Here is a 19,631-nt window from a genome sequence, read left to right on the forward strand (position 1 = left end):
TTTATGAAATTGCCTAGTTTTAACAAAGCCACCGTCACCTCCCAAACTTGAGTTGATTAGAAGTTTAGAAAACATATGCTAAAGGAATAGGCTTCAGATCCCTATGACTCTGTAAATCCCTTAACGTGTATAATTGTATTAACTATTTGCCATTTTCAAATTGTATCCCTATGTATGATTATTACTTAGTGTCTGAACTCACAGACATTCATTTACATTTTAAAGGATGTATTTACTTTTTAGAATTGCTATAAGATTGTCATGGTAGTATATAACAAAACTTCAGTTAACTTTAAGATTGATTAATGTTAGGCAATTTCACTGATAATGAGACCAAGAAATGTGCTTAGAAGCAAAGTGTCCTTATTGTGTTGTGTGCTTTCAATGAATGAGACAAACTTCCTGTTTATAACCAATAATTTTAGCACCACATTACTTTTTGACACATTTTTATTTTATGGTTTCACTTAATTTGTAATACATTTTGTATTAAACATGATGATTCAGGAAATAGGTATTTTGAATCGGCTAAAAGTATCACTTTTTTTCATTTTGACAGTTGATTAGTGATGGCAGTGTGGTATATGCAGAGGCCCTTTGGGATCATGTCACCATGGATGACCAGGAGCTGGGTTTTAAGGCTGGAGATGTGATTGAAGTAATGGATGCTAGCAATAAGGAGTGGTGGTGGGGAAGGATTCTGGACAGTGAGGGATGGTTTCCAGCTAACTTTGTTCGGGTAAGTTATGCAGATAATGTAAGTGAATGCATTTATGCCTTGTACTGTAGATTTAATGTAGACTTGATCAACATCAATCAGGTGATTTTGTCCCTTTAACAAATTAATCATCTTTATTGCAGAATGCTGTGTTAAAATAAACCTTTTAAGGAAAACTACTGTCTTGCACCCAAGAGAAGAGTCCAGTGGCTTCAAGAAAACTAACTTTATTCCAATCAAAACAGGAACAGTTAAGATATTTATTCAAACAGGAACTACTACTTCAATAGACACAGACACAGAAAACAAACAGTGACGGGGCCAGGCCAGTGGCCGGATTAGAATGTTCCTTGCATCATTCATTGGGTGACAGACGTGTTACGTTGCGAGGTAACAACCTTGCACTTGCCTCAGGGGAGCCTGATAAGCAACCTTCCACAGATGCGTCAACTGCATTTTTACTTGTAGCACAGTTGGGGAAGGTCTGAAATGGTCTCAAAAATCGCACTATATATATATATTTATATATATATATATATATATATATATATATATATATATATATAATATACACTAGCCGACACCCACCATAGCATACGGCAGTGTAAGAATAAGAACGGAAAACGATGAGAAAGGAATTCAGAAATCAAGAAGAAATAAATACTTCTTGAAAGACGCAGTGTGTCATGTAGAATTTCCAGCCAAGCAGGATTACATGTGAAAGTGATAAATAAATAAGGCTTTCTGAATTTACGTACTATGGCCATGGCATCCTGATAGTTTTGTTGCATGTATCTTGGACTTCCTGGAAATGTGGACGGTAATATGATCATTTTGCCTACACGTACGTTGTTATTTTCAGTGTTTGCTTGCAGTGCGTCAGATAGTCCTTTGTATTGTTCCACGCACAGATCTTGTTGATGTAATCTGAGATAGTTGAGAGGCGCATCCTCTGTTTTAACATACGCATCTACGACGTATTGTTGGAATAGTTTGCCACTGGAGCGCAAAATACTAAATGTATTCCTCATTGCTAATCTGTACACGTAAAATTGGCATCGAGTAAGCCTTATTCGCTTGGCGGTTCTTTTATCGGGAACATGTTGTAAATCTGTGTGCCAGCCAATGTCTCCGTAAGGGAATAAAAGCGGGTAAACCATAGGATCGCAATTCATATTGAGCGTGGAAATCTGTTTACAGGAGTTCCCTATGGGATAGATGCAAAGGTCCCTTTCGGCAGGCGTTTTGCCATCTTCTCCGATGAAAATCGTTGCAATGTCGGGGCATTGTATCGTCGTAAATCCTGCCCATTGTTTTCCTTGAAAACCATTCGTACAGATGCTGTTGGATTGGACTGAGTGATTTCATGCATGTGTTTGTATGATTTAGCGAAAGGGTTGATGGTTCTGAGCATGGAATCTAGCTGGAGAAGTGTATTTTCGCTGCATGCAGAGTTTCTTTATTTTGTAAGTGAACCTTAGTAGCTTGCGCTGTGTCAAAAACATACAACGGTCCATATCCTGGAGAGGTAGAAGTGTTAGCGTATAGTGGAGAGATTTGGTGATAAATTTGCCTGTGTATTTTAAAACAGTATGGTCCGTGGCCAGGACGTTGAGTTATCTGTGCACCCATGGAAGCAAATGCTAGAGAAGAGTTGTATTCTTGAATGTGTTCACGATAATTTTTAGCTTCTGATGTTTGCTGTGTAAGAAGCTGTTGTAAAGACACAGGTGGTTCCCGCAAAGGTGGTAAAGCTACTTTACCGTTGTGGCAGCACCTCCAGTACTTGTTGGATGTATTATGCTCAGCAGGCCAGTATAGTGCATGACATGGAAGAGGACGAATAGGAATCGAGAAATGACGTGTCGGCTGCGTGTGGGCGGGACCAGTTTTGAAGTGGAAGCAGGACGAATATGTGTGTGTATATATGTATGCAGTAAATCCTGAGTATGGTTTCATTTTGTGGTTTCAATAAAGTATATGCACTTTAGATGTTAAAGCTAAAATAGTAATAGTAAAAAATGTAAAATTTGAATAATAATGATTTTATGGCTAATTTTTTGTTAAGCTCCGTGTTAATCAAGATGAACCCATGGAAGAATGCTTAGCAAACTTTGATGTTGGGAAAAATAAAGATTCGATCTGTACAATGCACCATCATGGACCTGGACTCCTCTCCAAAGACCAGATGAGAACTAATGTCATAAATGAAATCATGACTACAGAAAAAGACTATATCAAGCATTTAAAGGATATCTGCGAGGTCAGTTATTATCTTTATCAGTATGTCTACAATTTGTGCATCAGTGTAACCATGAAAAAGATATTTAAATACAAAATGACAGAACATGTAATGCTGCAAAAACATAATCATGTCTTGTTTCAAGTTTTCTGCTTGTGTAATACTTATTCAAAATCAAGATTTACTCATAATAAGTGGAATATTTCTCAATGTATTGTATGTTTCATTTGATGTGTTTCTCAGTGAGTGCAATTACCAGACCCTTTACAATGCAAGAAAATACAATGCAAAAAAACAAAAAAAAAAACAAATTACAAATAAATAAAATACAAGATAAACCAGAAGAACTACATTGTCACATGGAAGTGTCCTGAAGGGAAAAATGAAAACAAACTATTATTGTAATGAGTATAGGTGTGAGTTAATAGGAAGAACTGAATGATAGCACAGTGATTATATTAACACGGCACAGTCATGTGTTTTTTTAAAATACACTTGTTTCAGTACAAGGTGTGGCGGACGGCCGGATCCCATGCCCGGCCGGAACGCGCCTTCAATGTATGTTCAGGGGGAACAACCATGGGCTGCTCAATACCTCCCCCGGGGTGCTTGGTGGCAGCCTCCCTGGCTGATGGTGGTGCCTCAGTTTCCCACAGGGCTTCATGGGAGATGGAGTTCTCCACAACCCTGTTGGGATTTGGGGTGACCACCAGGGGGTGCTGCATGGGTCCCTGAGCCTGGCTGGACGAGTCTTCAGCCCCGCCTGGAAATGCAACCAGAAACAGGTGATCAAGCACCTGGAGCATTTCCGGGTGGGCTATAAAAGGGGCCAGCAACCACCACTCAGTGGCCAGAGTCGGGAGGAGGAGGACGAAGCTTGACGGGAGGAGTGGTGGTGCCAGAGAGGAGTGTGGTTTTTGTGCTTGTGTTGGTATTTTGGACTGTGTTGTGGCTGGGGGATACGAGGAAGACGTGCCCTCCAGCTGAAGAAAATAAAGGTTTTATTTTTATACGTGCCTCCGTGTGAGTCTGTGCCGGGTCGGGTGCAATATAGCTCCTCGATTACAAAGGTTACAATGAAAGTTTAAGAAATTTATACTGCAGTAATTTTAAACAGTGACATCCAGTAGCAGTAGGTTAAATTGTCACCTCTGACTTTTTGTGACTATGAGCAGTTGTCTCCGCTGTTTAATCAGTAAACTTCTGGACTTTGCAAATGACTTTGTGAGATGCTTTGGAAAAAGACATCAGCTTAAATTAATAAAAGGATATATACAGGTATGAATAATTCATTATTGCAACAGTTAAATTCATATATCTTTAGCACATTTTATATAAATGTATAGTAAACTCTGATTATGGAATGAGAGATGCAAAAACAAATAATGAAAATAAAAATAAATAAATGGTGAGTGCCCTTCTAGGATTGATGCCCTGAGGTTGGTTCTTGCCTTAAGCCGGACACTGCCATGATAGGCATTAACATAAAACACTCCTAAAATGATTACCTAGGTTGAAAAATAGATAAATGTTCTTTGAGTCATTAAACCACATGACAAAAAGAATTTCTGTGTTCAGATTAGAACCATCCATCCATCCATTTTCCAACCCGCTGAATCCGAACACAGGGTCACGGGGGTCTGCTGGAGCCAATCCCAGCCAACACAGGGCACAAGGCAGGAACCAATCCCGGGTAGGGTGCCAACCCACCGCAGCAGATTAGAACCAGTACTGTTCAATTCACTTCTGATAGCAAAGTATGAAGTACATAGCCCTTAATTTTGAAGCCTTTAAGGATATCTACTTTCATAGTTCCTTAACTAATAATCATTGAATAATAAAGCTAAAAATCAGTATTATGACTCACAGAAAGTTGACAGAAGCCAATTCTTGCTCAATTATCCATTGAGTGTTACAGAGTAGGGAAAAAAACAGGGTTTGTTTCTTACTTTCTTTCCATTTCTTCAGGGTTATATTAAACAGTGCCAAAAAAGAATGGATATGTTCACAGATGATCAGCTTCACATTATTTTTGGGAACATTGAAGAAATCTACCAGTTTCAGAAGAAATTCCTTAAAGGTCTGGAGAAGAAATTTAATAAGGACCAGCCTTACCTCAGTGAAATTGGCTCCTGCTTTTTAGAACATGTGAGTGACTTATGGCCTTTTGAGTGTAACTTGCTGAAATCTGACTTTGCATAAATGAAACGAGTAAATGTTACAGTAGTTTAAATGTGGATTTGATATTGTCAGTAGATTGCTTATGGATGTGCTACTCCATATAGTAACATACAGTAAATATGGATGCTTCAAAGGACTAATTTATTATTTTTGAAAGCTATTTTGTCAGAAATCATATGTTCATTTGCTTTGGAAACATTTTTAGATGATGTTTTTATAAATAAGATGAAAACTGCATATTTGTCAGCAGCTCATTATGGATTTTAAGGATTTTATTTCAGACCTCATTTACACAGCAGGTGTCTAAGGCACTTTACATCATAAAAGTACATGATATGTGCAAAATATTAAAAGACAAAAGTCAACATGAAATACAATTAAGTAGAACAGAACAATAAATAAAATAAATGAATAAATTACCTTAGCAGAATTTGAAAGGCCTTAAACCTTGATTTGAACATTTTTAAACACTGCAACTGCCTAATAAAATTAGGAGCGAATTCCAAAGTTTATTAAAATAACAACTGAAGAACATGATTGTCAAAGAAGTGAAGGGCTCTGTTAGGCACCTATCTGGATAAATACAAAGAAGATTTTTTGTAGTGTCTTGACTCGCCAGTCAAGTATTACTGAGATCAAACAGTGCAAGTATGAATAATCCATTTCAAAGTGGCCTACAGGATTTACACAATGACCAACAAACTATTATAAAGAGAGCATTTTAAACAGACACTTAAATGCTTAATCTAAAAAAGAATCCAAAGGGAATAAAATACTAATCACAATTGAAATGCAGGCCATGAACATTACAGTCTGGATAAACATAAACTGCTCTGCTGTAAGGTGAATTGTGCAGCAGACAAGCAAGAATGAAAATCTTAACATACATTTCTGGCAAATACTGCACAGGAAAAAAACATTTGTAAACAAACCTATAACATTTTAAACAAATTACTAACTTCAGGTTCTGTCCAGTATTGCACAAAGTTATCAGAAAAAATAAAACAACTGTAAAATTCTACTGAGGAATCTTCAAGTTGTGTGGCAGAAACACCAATCTATTCACAGCATGTGGCTTCAGAGCAGCAGAGTTAAATGTTACAACATTTCCTCTGGTGCTGAAAACCCTCTCCTAAGGGTTGCTTGAAGCAGGGATGCACAGATACTTTTTGCCAGTTTCCCCAATTTGGGGAAATGTACTTCTTGTGTTTTCCAACACTCTAGTGGATTAACATCACTGTCCACCTCAGGTGTCATGAAGTAGCTCTTGTTTTCTTTTTCAGTACCAGTGTGCAAAGACTCACCATCTCTGGATTCCTATTTTTCTTAAATAGCTGCTAAAAGACTTTTTTTTTCATTTTTGGTCCCTTGTGTCATCATCTGCCCCAACTCCTGCACCTATAGGAATGGATGGAATAGGATGAGGGGTTGGGGATCTGTGCAGTTGGTAAAACAAGTTAGTTGTCGAGCTGTCTTTAACAGCAAATGATTTTCAACACAGGGCTCCAGACAGAAAAAAAAATTTGGGAGCCATTGGCTTCTAAACCCAAAATATTTAGGAGCCAAATGCTTTTTTTGGGAGCCATAATCTCTACCGCATGCCAAATGTGAAATAAACAAATAATATTTACTTGTATTGTTTATTTGTTTCTTCAGTCTACCTCACACTGCCTTTCCTTTCTCCTGTCTGAGCTATTTGACCTGCCTACTAGTGTCCTCTGCAAGGTCTTATAGATAATAATAACAGAAGAATAAATGACACATAAATGTGAACAGTGCAAATGTTTACTAATAAGCAATGCTTCAAGTCCAGAGTCTTATACACAACATGTGTAAGGAACACTACAAATACAAACACTGAAAATGTCTTACACATAATAACATAAGAATTAACACAATAACAAACATTATAAACAATCATTTCTGAAATAATCATTTCGCAATGAGTGTACAAATATAAAGAAATTAATTACTCTTCAAGTTCACTGTCACTAACCATTACAATGTCAGCATCATTAGGCCAGCCAGTATACTTTGGTCTGCGCTTTTTTTTGCTGGCTGACAACCAGCGCTTTACACTGGGCTCTGGGTCAAAAAGTTCAAGTGTAGGGCCCTCTGTACTGATCCTTACCAAGTCTTCCAGTGTTTCTACACTTAGGGAGTTGCGCACTTTTGATTTTATTCTGTTTTGTGCTGAAAATCCTCGCTCGCACTGAGCTGCAGATATCGGAAACACCAGCATTATTTCGACTAAGTGAAGCAGATTTTAAAAATCTGTACAGAACGGCTCCTTGCTCAGCATCACTGTCCATAGGTCACCATAAGTCTTATCCATAAACTAACCCTTCACTAATATTTTCAACATTAGCCATTCCTTCTGCACAGCTGTGACATCATAGCCATTGTGAGAGCTCCCTGCACCATTTAAAAAGTGTGTCTATCTCACATTTGCCATAGCTATAAATGTCCTCTGGCCATGCATCATGACAAAACACTGAAAATGACTTGATGATTTCTGATCTCTTTGAATGTCCATGCTGTGTAACACTTGACATCATGTTTGCAAACCTGATCTCCAGTTCTTTAACAGTAATGTCAACTGTTTTTTCAATTGCGGCCTTTAGATCACTTCTGAATGTGGCCTGATTTAACATTTTGGAAGGTTATGACTATGTGGCTACTTGCAGCCCTCTCACTCCTGCTTGTTGATGGCCCTTCCTGTTGCACTGAACCTTCTGGCTGAGAACCTGCTGTAAGAATTCCTGCAGCTTCCCTTCTGTCAAAGCATTTTCCTTCAATCCTTTAATTGTTACCACACAGCCCACAATTGCAGCAACTGCCTGAGGAAGTATAAGAGATTTTTTTTGAAGTGTAAGGCTCAGCTTTGAGACCTCTGAAAAAAGGTCATGTAAAAAGTGACAAAAAGCAACGAAAGACAGGCTTTCCATTTGCTGAACAATGTGTTTGGCTCTTCCCTTTATGTCTATGTTTTTGGACATGACTGCAAGGTGCTCCATATGATGATGCACAACAGTGTACTGCCCCTGACCTGTTGCATAGTTTGAATGGAGAAAAACTGAGAGTGCCCGATAAATGTGTGGCAACCAGCGCAAACCAGAGTTTTTACTGCTTATGGGTTTTGTACGGCAACCAGTGCAAACCAGAGTTTTTACTGCTGATGGGTTTCGTACTGTGCATCCTAACTCTGCTCCTATAGCCTTCAGCTCCCGCTTGCTTTTGGGACTGAAATGATACGTTTTCCACACTAGTTGTAGAAAGTCATAAACTTTTTCAATCATTGGCACTGACCTTTGTGTGTTTAGCATTGCCAGTTCCAGTTGATGGGGTAGACAGTGGAAAGACAGAGCATGTTCACCTATCTCTTTTCTGAAAAGTGCCCCTATTCCCCCTGTTGCACCCATGTTCATGCTTGCACCATCTGCTCCAAAAGCACTCATTTTATGTACCCACCAGTTTGGGTTGGTTGGGTCAGCATTCTGAAGCAGTGATTTAATGGTGTTTTGAATTCCTTCTGCAAATTGACCATAATCAATCTCAGCCAAACCTACTAGATGAGTCTTAGGTGTTCCATCAGATACATACCTACAGTATGTGATGACATTGTTTTTCCCTGATATATCTGTTCCACAATCAGTTATAACAGAGATGTAGTTTACCTTTAAAGCTTCTTCCAGCACATTACTTTTTAATTCATCTGCAATGCAACCTACAAACTCAGCACATGCTGTATCATTATCATATGTTTTTGACACATCCATGCCATTCTTCTTCATCAGCAGAATTTGAGATTTAAACTTTGTGAACGGTATTTCTTCCAGTGCAATCATATATGCTGCATTGAATTTTATTTTTAATTCTTTCATCTCATTTTCTGTCACTTTCTCACAAGCACGTTGCACTGCCTTTGCTATGGGGGTGTCACGAGGAGCAGACCTAGCGATCACACAGTCTGTGGCATTCTTGTGTTTCTTACTCTCACCATGCTTTTTCAGTTTCCTTTTTAAAATGGCTCGTACCACAAATGAATTCTGTTTTACCAGTTTTACCTGTCTTGTCCTGCTTGTCCTTAAAAGCTGCAATACATCTTTCCCTTGTCATACCGTAACCAAGTGAACTCCTGTAATCAAGCCGCTTTAAACTGTCTTCCAGGCGTCGGAGCTGCGGGCGCAGAAGACTTTGCTAACGGGACAGAGTTGTCATCCTTTAATAACTATACATTTCCGGACGCCGGTGGCTGTACCTCAGATAACCCACTGACTGAATTATCTTTGGTTCGTTCAGAAGTAGACAAGGCAGGATTTGGACGAGTGGGCAATGAGAAAAAGTCGGAAATTTTGCGTTTGGCCATTTTGTGTGTTACATGGAAACTTAGAACATTTTGCGTGTTACATGGAAAGTTAGGATGGAATTTGAGGAGTAGGCCCGATTCTCTTCTATTTCAGATCCCTATCCGCAGCAGTTAGCGAGATGACGTTTGAAGCAGAGTGGGTGTGTCAGATGATGCCTCGCTTCGGTTTGGCTTTAATCACGTGATAGTGTAATAGGAAAGGCAGACACGGGCTGAGAGTGTTCGCACATAATTAAAAGCCATTTCTGCTGCTTTAAATTTAAAACTTTTCTTAGATTGAGAGAGAGAGTCGCCACCGGCGACTGTAATGAAAAAACTAGTTGCAAAATAGAAAATCAAGTCGCATTGGCGACCATTTTAGTCGCCATCTGGAGCACTGCAACATAGCTTGCAGATTGCCATATTGTAAGCAAAATCAGTCTTTTCAAAGCCAAATTACTTCGCTGCATATGAGAATCTTCCACAGTTTGTAATTAAATCTAACAACATAGATTGTGACTCTGTTTATCCCTTGGCTCTGCTTGGTCACTCAGTTTTAGGCAGCTATGCTAGCTTAACTTGTGTTGTGCTGACTGGGCACTGACGCACAGTAGTTTGTTTTTAGAAGATTAAAACAATCTAGACGAGAACAGGCCATTCAGCCCAACAGAGCTTGCCAGTCCTATCCACTTATTCAAGTTTTGAAAGTCCCTAAAGTCTTACTGTCTACCACACTACTTGGTAGCTTATTCCAAGTGTCTAGAAAAATGTCCTAATGTTTGTGCGAAATTTACCCTTAACAAGTTTCCAACTGTGTCCCTGTGTTCTTGATAAACTCATTTTAAAATAACAGTCTCGATCCCCTATACTAATTCCCTTCATAATTTTAAACATTTCAATCATGTCACCTCTTAATCTTCTTTTGCTTAAACTGAAAAGGCTAAACTGTTTTAATCTTTACTCATAATTCATCCCCTGTAGCCCAGGAATCAGCCTAGTTGTTCTTCTCTGGGCTTTTTCTAGTGTTGCTATGTCCTTTTTGGAGACCAAAACTACACACAGTATTCCAGATGCATTATAAAGCTTGAGCATAACCTCCTTGACTTGTACTCCACATATCGTGCTATACAACCTAACATTCTGTTTGCCTTCTTAATTGCTTCTGAATATGTGAAATGAGAATAATGTGAATTTCCCCTTGGGATTAATAAAGTATCTATCTATCTATCTATCTATCTATCTATCTATCTATCTATCTATCTATCTATCTATCTATCTATCTATCTATCTATCTATCTATCTATCTATCTATCTATCTATCTATCTATCTGAATACTGTCGGGAAGTCGATAACTTAGTCCACTATGACTCCTATATCCTTCTCATAATGTGTACTCTCGATTTTCTGACCGCCCATTGTTTATTCATCCATCCATCCATCCATTTTCCAACCCACTGAATCCGAACATAGGGTCACGGGGGTCTGCTGGAGCCAATCCCAGCCAACACAGGGTGCAAGGCAGGGAACCAATCCCGGGCAGGGCGCCAACCCACCGCAGCCATTGAATATTAAAACCTAACATTTTCACTTCCTATGTGTAATACTTTTACTTTTACTTGTACTTTACATTTACTGACATAAAATTTCATCTGCCACAAATCTGTCTAAGCCTGTATGCTATCCAAGTCCTTCTGTAATGATATAACGGATTCCAAATTATTTGCTAATCCATCTATCTTGGTATCATCAACAAACTTAACCAGCTTGTTACTTATATTCCTATCTAAATCATTTATATATACTAAAAATAGCAGCAGCCCTAGCACTGACCCCTGTAAAAGACCACTCTTAATATAGTCAAATTCTGATAAGGTTCCTTGCACCATCACCCTCTGCATCCTGTGTCTAAGCCAATTCTGTATCCATCTAAAAACAACACCCTGAACTCCCACTTCTTTTAGTTTGATCCCAACCTCTCATGTGGCATGTGGCACCTTATCAAATGCTTTCTGAAAATCAAGATAAATAATATCATATGCTCCACTTTGATCTTACCCTTTTGTTGCCTCCTCATAGAATTCCAGCATGTTAGTAAAACTCTTCTAAACCCATGATGAATGTTCCAAAAAACTTCTGTTCTTGCCAAGTGTTGCTCAATCTTATCTTTATATATAATCTTCATTTGGATCTTGATCTTTGTTTGTCCGCGAATTCACTGCCTTGTGTGGTGTTCCTGCTGTGTTCAGTAGAGGGCAGTAGTGATGGAGGAGGAGAGGAAGTGAGGGGGAGGATCGTTGGATGAGGTTTGAGTGTGGTGATTAAAGAGGATTGAACTAAAGGAGACTACGTGCTGTTTGTACTGGCTGAATACACAACACCTTGGTTGTTACTTTTGTTTACAAACACTGTCGATACCACTCTTTGTGTTTAGATCTGGCGTCAACACCACTCTTTGTGTTTAGATCTGGCGTCGACACCGTGCTTTGTGTTTAGATCTGGCGTCGACACCTGCTTCGTTGTCGAGACTGTGGTTTTTTGTGTTTCTGTCGACCATCGTTGGCAGCACTTTGTCCAAATCGAATGTTCACCCACTTCTTGGAGTCGGCATTCACAGTATATAAGTCAGACACACTTCTGTGATTTTACTGCTAATGTAAAGTGCCCCTATAAATAAAATGCATTATTATCTTATTTCTCAAATCATGATCAGAATATTTCTGTAATTTTAAATTTGCAACTATAGCTTCTTGCTGCATTGCCTGCCACTCAAGGCACTATTTTACATGTTATTTATTTGTTATATATTTACTTCCTTTAGTTATCAGTATTTGTATTGCAGGTTTACAATACCGTATTTATGGCTGTGACTTTCATATGGAGATCAATAAGGAAATTCTTACTTATTTTAATATACTTTCACATTGCTTTAACAACATTTACTCTTGGATGAGGTCTGGCTGTTATGTTTAGGATCAGTTAAAACTTCATAACAATCTGGTAATTATTAATTTTAGAAAACAATAAAATCCATTTTATCTGTTCAGTGCATGATCTGATCAGTATGCAATGTTTGACTCAGACTTTAATGCATAAATAAAAGCTATTTGTAAATCTGCTTACTTTCATTTAAACTCCTTGGCGTTAACTAGGAATGGGCGATGTGTATCGTCTACGATTATTTCTTAATTGTTGTTTTAACGATGTGCAAACTGAAATTATCGAGTGTACTCGATTACTCAGTGTGCAAAAAAAACAACTACAAAACATTCTTTAAGAGTCCCCGCATTCTCTGTCTCATGTAACCTAACAGAACAGTGAAATAGCGGATGCCCTAAATTTGCATTTTTCTGAGGTCTTCACAAGTGAGGAAGTGGATAACCTCCCAGAGGTAAATGGGACCACTAAGGAGGTACTGATGGATTTGGAAATTGTAGAGGGAGAAGTGCTGCTCAGATTAAATAAGCAGAAATCAAACAAATCACCAGAACCAGATAATATTTACCCTTGAGTTCTTAAGGAGGCTAGTGAGTACATATATAAACCCTTGACACATATTTTTAGGAAGTCACTGCGCACTGGAGAGATTCTAAAGGACTGGAAAATGGCAAATATCATCCCATTATATAAAAAGGGTGACAGGGCAGATCCAAGTAACTATAGGCCAGTAAGCTTAACATGCATCACAGGAAAATTAATGGAAGAAATTATTAAGGACTAGCCATGTGCGCCCAACTACGTTGCGTGTGTTAAAGTTGTCTGTGAAGGGCTCCCTGTTTAAACGCGGCTGCCAGTCGTGAACTGGGCCCTTTGTCGCACAGCATTATGATTTTTTATAAGGGAAACAAAATTACAAAACAAAACCCTTGGACATTGATTCGATAGGAACGGCCTACTCGGAATCACTGTCCGAATAGTAATTATGTGGTGGTGGAGGAGCATTTCTGCTTCTCTCCGTTCACAGTCCGTCTCGTTTTCATGACACTGTCGTTTCCTCTCACGATCTCTTCTCAACCTTTCTCCAATCTCGCAGGTTGCTTTGTGGCAATCCAAGGAGTAAGAAAGACCCAATGCTTCTTTCTTGAACTCCAAACGCCTGCAATACAAATACTGATAACTAAAGGAAGTAAATATATAACAAATAAATAACATGTAAAATAGTGCCTTGAGTGGCAGGCAATGCAGCAAGAAGCTATAGTTGCAAATTTAAAATTACAGAAATATTCTGATCATGATTTGAGAAATAAGATAATAATGCATTTTATTTATAGGGGCACTTTACATTAGCAGTAAAATCACAGAAGTGTGTCTGACTTATATACTGTGAATGCCGACTCCAAGAAGTGGGTGAACATTCGATTTGGACAAAGTGCTGCCAACGATGGTCGACAGAAACACAAAAAACCACAGTCTCGACAACGAGTGCAACATAAAAAGATTAAACAAAAGCAAGGCAAGATAAAAACACAGATTTAACAACAATAATTATAGCATTCTTGTTAATATGCTTTCCTAAATAGAAAAGTCTTTAGCTGTTTTTTAAAACAGCCCACAATCTGCTGTGTTCTCAGACTCTCTGGTAGGGCATTCCAGAGCCGTGGAGCAGTGGCTGCAAAGGCTCGGTCACCCATTGTATGAAGTTTGGTCACGGGGGGTAAAGGCGTGGGGATTTGTAAAACGGAGGTTTCTTGTAGTGGATTGTAATATAAGGAGTTCTTCAAGATATTGTGGAGCATTTCCATGGATACACTGGTGAGTAAACAAACAGAGTTTGTATTCGATACAGAGATGGATAGGGAGCCAATGAAGTGACCGAAGGATTGGTGAGATATGTTCATATTTCTGCACTCTCATCAGGATTCTTGCAGCACTATTTTGAATTTGTTGGAGCTTTTGAAGGTTCTTGTTGGGTATCCCGATGAGGAGTGCATTACAATAGTCCAGTCTGGATGAGACAAAGGCATGAACCAGCTTTTCAGCATCACAGAGGGAGAGGTAGAGACGGAGTTTGGCTTTGTTTCGGAGATGAAGGAATGCAATTTTACAAAGGTGATGGATATGTACAGTACTGTGCAAAAGTTTTAGGCAGGTGTGAAAAAATGCTGTAAACAAAGAATGCTTTCAAAAATGGAAGTGTTAATCATTTATTTTCATCAATCAACAAAATGCAGTGAATGAACAAAAGAGAAATCTAAATCAAATCAATATTTGGTGTGACCACCCTTTGCCTTCAAAACAGCATCAGTTCTTCTAGGTACACTTGCATACAGTTTTTGAAGGAACTCGGCTGGTAGGTTGTTCCAAACATCTTGGAGAACTAACCACAGATCTTCTGTGGATGTAGGCTTCCTCACATCCTTCTGTCTCTTTATGTAATCCCAGACACACTCGATGATGTTGAGATCAGGGCTCTGTGGGGGCCATACCATCACTTCCAGGACTTCTTGTTCTTCTTTACGCTAAAGATAGTTCTTAATGACTTTGGCTGTGTGTTTGGGGTCGTTGTCCTGCTGCAGAATAAATTTGGGGCCAATCATACGCCTCCCTGATGGTATTGCATGATGGATAAGTATCTGCCTGTGTTTCTCAGCATTGAGAACACCATTAATCCAGACCAAATCTCCAACTCCATTTGCAGAAATGCAGCCCCAAATGTTCAAGGAACCTCCACCATGCTTCACTGTTGCCTGCAGACACTCATTATTGTACCGCTCTCCAGCCCTTCGACAAACAAACTGCCTTCTACTACAGCCAAATATTTCAAATTTTGACTCATCAGTCCAGAGCACCTGCTTCCATTTTTCTGCACCCCAGTTCCTATGTTTTCGTGCATACTTGAGTCGCTTGGCCTTGTTTCCACATTGGAGGTATGGCTTTTTGGCTGCAACTCTTCCATGAAGACCACTTCTGGCCAGACTTCTCTGGGCAATAGATGGGTGTACCTGGGTCCCACTGGTTTCTGCCAGTTCAGAGCTGATGGCACTGCTGGACATCTTCCGATTTCGAAGGGTAATAAGCTTGATGTGTCTTTCATCTGCTGCACTAAGTTTCCTTGGCCGACCACTGCGTCTACGATACTCAACGTTGCCTGTTTCTTTGTGCTTCTTCAAAAGAGCTTGAACAGCACAGCACAGCACAATCTTGAAACCCCAGTCTGCTTTGAAATCTTTGTCTGGGAGAGACCTTGCTGATGCAGTATAACTACCTTTTGTCTTGTTGCTGTGCTCAATCTTGCCATGACATGAAACTGTCTTCCACAACCTCATCTTGGTAGCAGAGTTTGGCTGTTCCTCACAGATCCTGCATATCATCGGCATAGCAATGGAATGAAACTCCATGCTTGCGGATGATGTGACCCAGGGGTAGTATATAGATATTAAAGAGGGTCGGCCCAAGGACTGATCCTTGTGGGACTCCACAGGTGACAGTGTGGGTATGAGATTTAGCATCCCCCAAGGCCACATACTCAGTCCTGTCTGTAAGATAGGACTTGAACCACTCGAAAGCAATGCCAGAAAGTCCAATTGTATAGTGAAGATGATGAAGGAAAATATTATGATCTACCATATCAAATGCAGCAGTAAGGTCCAGGAGGATAAGGAGTGATGGAGAGCCCTGGTCAGCAGCCATTAGGAGGTCATTGGTGACTCTGACCAGGGCTGTCTCTGTGCTGTGAGAAGTTCGGAAACCAGACTGAAATTTTTCAGATTGAATTTTTTGAGGTGATCCTGAAGCTGAACCAAAACAACCTTTTCCAAAACCTTAGACAAAAATGGAAGGTTGGAGATTGGACGATAGTTTGCTATCCAAAGAGGATTTTTTTAAATGAGGTCTAATTTTTGCGGTTTTCAAGGCCAGTGGGACTAAGCCGCTCTGGAGAGAGTGATTAATGATGTCAGCAATAAGAGGGCTTTTATCTGATAAATTAGCTTTTATCAGAGGAGTAGGAAAAGGGTCCAATGAACACGTTGAAGGTCGCATCCTCTGTATGATGTCCTCAACTTCTTTAACTGTGGTACAGAGGAACTGGGAAAAGCAGCCCATTGGCTTTGATGTAGAAACATCCAGCGATGGAGGGCTGGAGGCAGACAATGAGGAGTGGATGCTGTCCACTTTAGAGGTGAAATATTCAATAAAATTAGTGCACTGCTCCTCTGTGAAATTAATACAGGAGTAGGTGTGAGGATTGAGTAAATGGTTTATCACAGAAAAAAGTTGTTTGGAATTTCCAGGACTGTTGTTGATTAAATTTGAATAGTTTTGAGATCTGGCAGTGGTCAGTGCCCTGGAGTAGTTTTTTTGGTGTTCCCGATAAGCTAATTTGTGGACTGTTGAACTGGTTGCAACAAAATGCTGCTTGAGGGCTCGCCCAGCTGTTTTCATCTGTCAAAGCTCACTTGTAAACCATGGGGCAGATTTACAAAAGAGACCACTCGTGATTTAACTGGGGCATGGGTCTCAAGAATGTTGTGGAGCCCATTTGAAATTTGCAAATTATTTGAAGGTGGTACCTGATATTCCTACACATTATACCAAATGATGCAGCAAAATCTGATAATTACCTGTGTCAGATGCAGCTGAAACATCCAGAAAAATCACAACAGAACAACAGCACAGTAAACAGTAGACAAGTCAGTATTTGGACTAAAGCAGTTTTGGTACTTACAGATTTCCGAAAGCTATATTGTAGTTGCTCAAAAAGATGATTAGCTGACAAGTGATATTATAATTGGTGTGTAATCAATTTTTCTAAAAAAAAAGAAAAGAAAACGAAGATGAGGGACAACACAATAACTAGCAAAATCGGAAATATCCAAATTTATCTTTTTAAGTTTTATACCTAATTTTCAGTAATTACACCATATGTAATTGACAAATTGACCAAAATAAACAATGCATGGATTAAGAGAAAGCAAGTTAGATATCAGAAAGTGTGAATGGGAGATAGTGAACAGTAACTACTATTTAGTGAGGTAAAGACCTTTACTAGATTAGTAGCACTTACAGTAGTAAAATCAGCAAAAGACAGGAAAAGACTAGTAGCTGGAAGTTGTAAAGTGTTAATCTTATTTACAAAAGTAATCCTTTAAATTCTGACAATCAGAATCAGGTGAAGAATGTAATATAATTATTAATGCTATTGATCGTTAAGACTTCCCGATACATTTTTAGTTTATCTATCCAAAGCTGCTTGTGAATATCCATGTCAGTAGAATTCTGTCTTGGAGGTTAAAAATCATCATTTTTAAACCTGTAGATAGTTTCTATTAAGTTTTTAATTTGCTGAAATGAATTCCCATGAACTATAAAGGACAATTTACAAAGGCAATTTATCTGAAAGGCTTTATCTCAGCTACATCTGCATTCTTTCTTTCTTGTGACCTCAATAATTTACCAATTTATAACTTTAATGCTCCTGTATTGTTTTGTAAGTAATTTATGGTGCTTTTAGTTTAAAATGGTCTGACAATGTTAAACTTAATGATAAAACAAACAGACAACAAGAGATTGCACAGATAAGTATTAGCATCAAAGTTTTTGGGCAGGGCCATCCATCACTAAGATAGCTAGACAATCATAATTGGTCTGGGACCCCACACATATTTTTGGTATAAATAACAACTTGTCTGAGGGACCAGATAGTGATGTCAGAGGCAGAGATATATCAGACAGAGAGATAAATACCATTTCATATGGATGTCAGAGAATGCAAATCATAAATCATCCTGACTGCTCATTGTAAAAGCCACCCAGTACAAAATCCACCTTGGACATTGCTGCTGATTTTCAGTAAACTTTCTAAGACTATACAGTAATCCCTCCTCCCTCGTGGGGGTTGCGTTCCAGAGCCACCCGCGAAATAAGAAAATCTGCGAAGTAGAAACCATATGTTTATATGGTTATTTTTATATTGTCATGCTTGGGTCACAGATTTGCGCAGAAACACAGGAGGTTGTAGAGAGACAGGAACGTTATTCAAACACTGCAAACAAACATTTGCCTCTTTTTCAAAAGTTTAAACTGTGCTCCATGACAAGACAGAGATGACAGTTCCGTCTCACAATTAAAAGAATGCAAACATATCTTCCTCTTCAAAGGAGTGCGTGTCAGGAGCAGTGACTGTCACAGAGATAGAGAGAAAAGCAAACAAATCAATAGGGCTGTTTGGCTTTTAAGTATGCGAAGCACCGCGGCACAAAGCTGTTGAAGGCGGCAGCTCACACCCCCTCCGTCAGGAGCAGACAAAGAGAGAGAGAGAGATAGAGAGAGAGAGACAGAGTTTGTCAAAAATCAATACGTGCCCTTCGAGCTTTTAAGTATGCGAAGCACCGTGCAGCATGTCGTTTCAGGAAGCATCTGCACAAAAGATAGCAACGTGAAGATAATCTTTCAGCATTTTTAGACGAGCGTCCGTATTGTCTAGGTGTGCGAACAGACCCCCTGCTCAATCCCCCTACGTCAGGATCAGAGAAAGTCAGCGCAAGAGAAAGAGAAAAGTAAGCTGGGTAGCTTCTCAGCCATCTGCCAATAGCGTCCCTTGTATGAAATCAACTGGGCAAACCAACTGAGGAAGCATGTACCAGAAATTAAAAGACCCATTGTCCACAGAAACCCGCGAAGCAGCGAAAAATCCGCGATATATATTTAAATATGCTTACATATAAAATCCGCGATGGAGTGAAGCCGCGAAAGGCGAAGCGCGATATAGCGTGGGATTACTGTATACAGTAATCCAGACTTTGCTATCTTGTTGTATTTTCAATTATACTTTATTTTACTAGTATTATTCTAGTTTAATAAATTCCACATTACTTTTAAATTTCTATACTATGTGTTTATATCTACTGTAGATTGACTGAAGTAATAAAGGAAATAATGGGCACCTGGTGTAGACCAGATCGCCGCTATTCTTGTCGTACAGGGCTGGGGAAAGGGGCACACCAATATGCAAAACAGTGTGGTAGAAGTTCATTAGTTGGTTAGAGGCTGTAATCAGAATATAAGTTAGTACTCTTGCCTGGTGATAGGAAGTAAAGGTTCAAGCTTGTATGTTTTCCTTGTTGAGTCAGTATATTCTCTGTGACTGCGTAGCTTTTTCTGGGAATGCTTTCTTATTATGGGTGGCACAGTGGCGCAGTGGGTA

General features: G+C 39.2%; 1 protein-coding gene across 2 annotated transcripts in view; it reads left to right on the forward strand.

Moving 5' to 3' along the window:
* arhgef4 (Rho guanine nucleotide exchange factor (GEF) 4) overlaps positions 1-19,631 on the forward strand; it is a 289,616-nt gene that overhangs the window by 146,811 nt on the left and 123,174 nt on the right. For both annotated transcript variants that reach the window (XM_028794916.2, XM_051922049.1), the window contains exons 3-5: positions 560-739; positions 2,787-2,981; positions 4,929-5,108. In XM_028794916.2, coding sequence (XP_028650749.2) covers positions 560-739; positions 2,787-2,981; positions 4,929-5,108 — 555 coding nt within the window. The remainder of the gene's footprint in view (positions 1-559; positions 740-2,786; positions 2,982-4,928; positions 5,109-19,631) is intronic.

This window comes from Erpetoichthys calabaricus, chromosome 2, assembly GCF_900747795.2.
Source record: "Erpetoichthys calabaricus chromosome 2, fErpCal1.3, whole genome shotgun sequence".
NCBI lineage: Eukaryota > Metazoa > Chordata > Cladistia > Polypteriformes > Polypteridae > Erpetoichthys > Erpetoichthys calabaricus.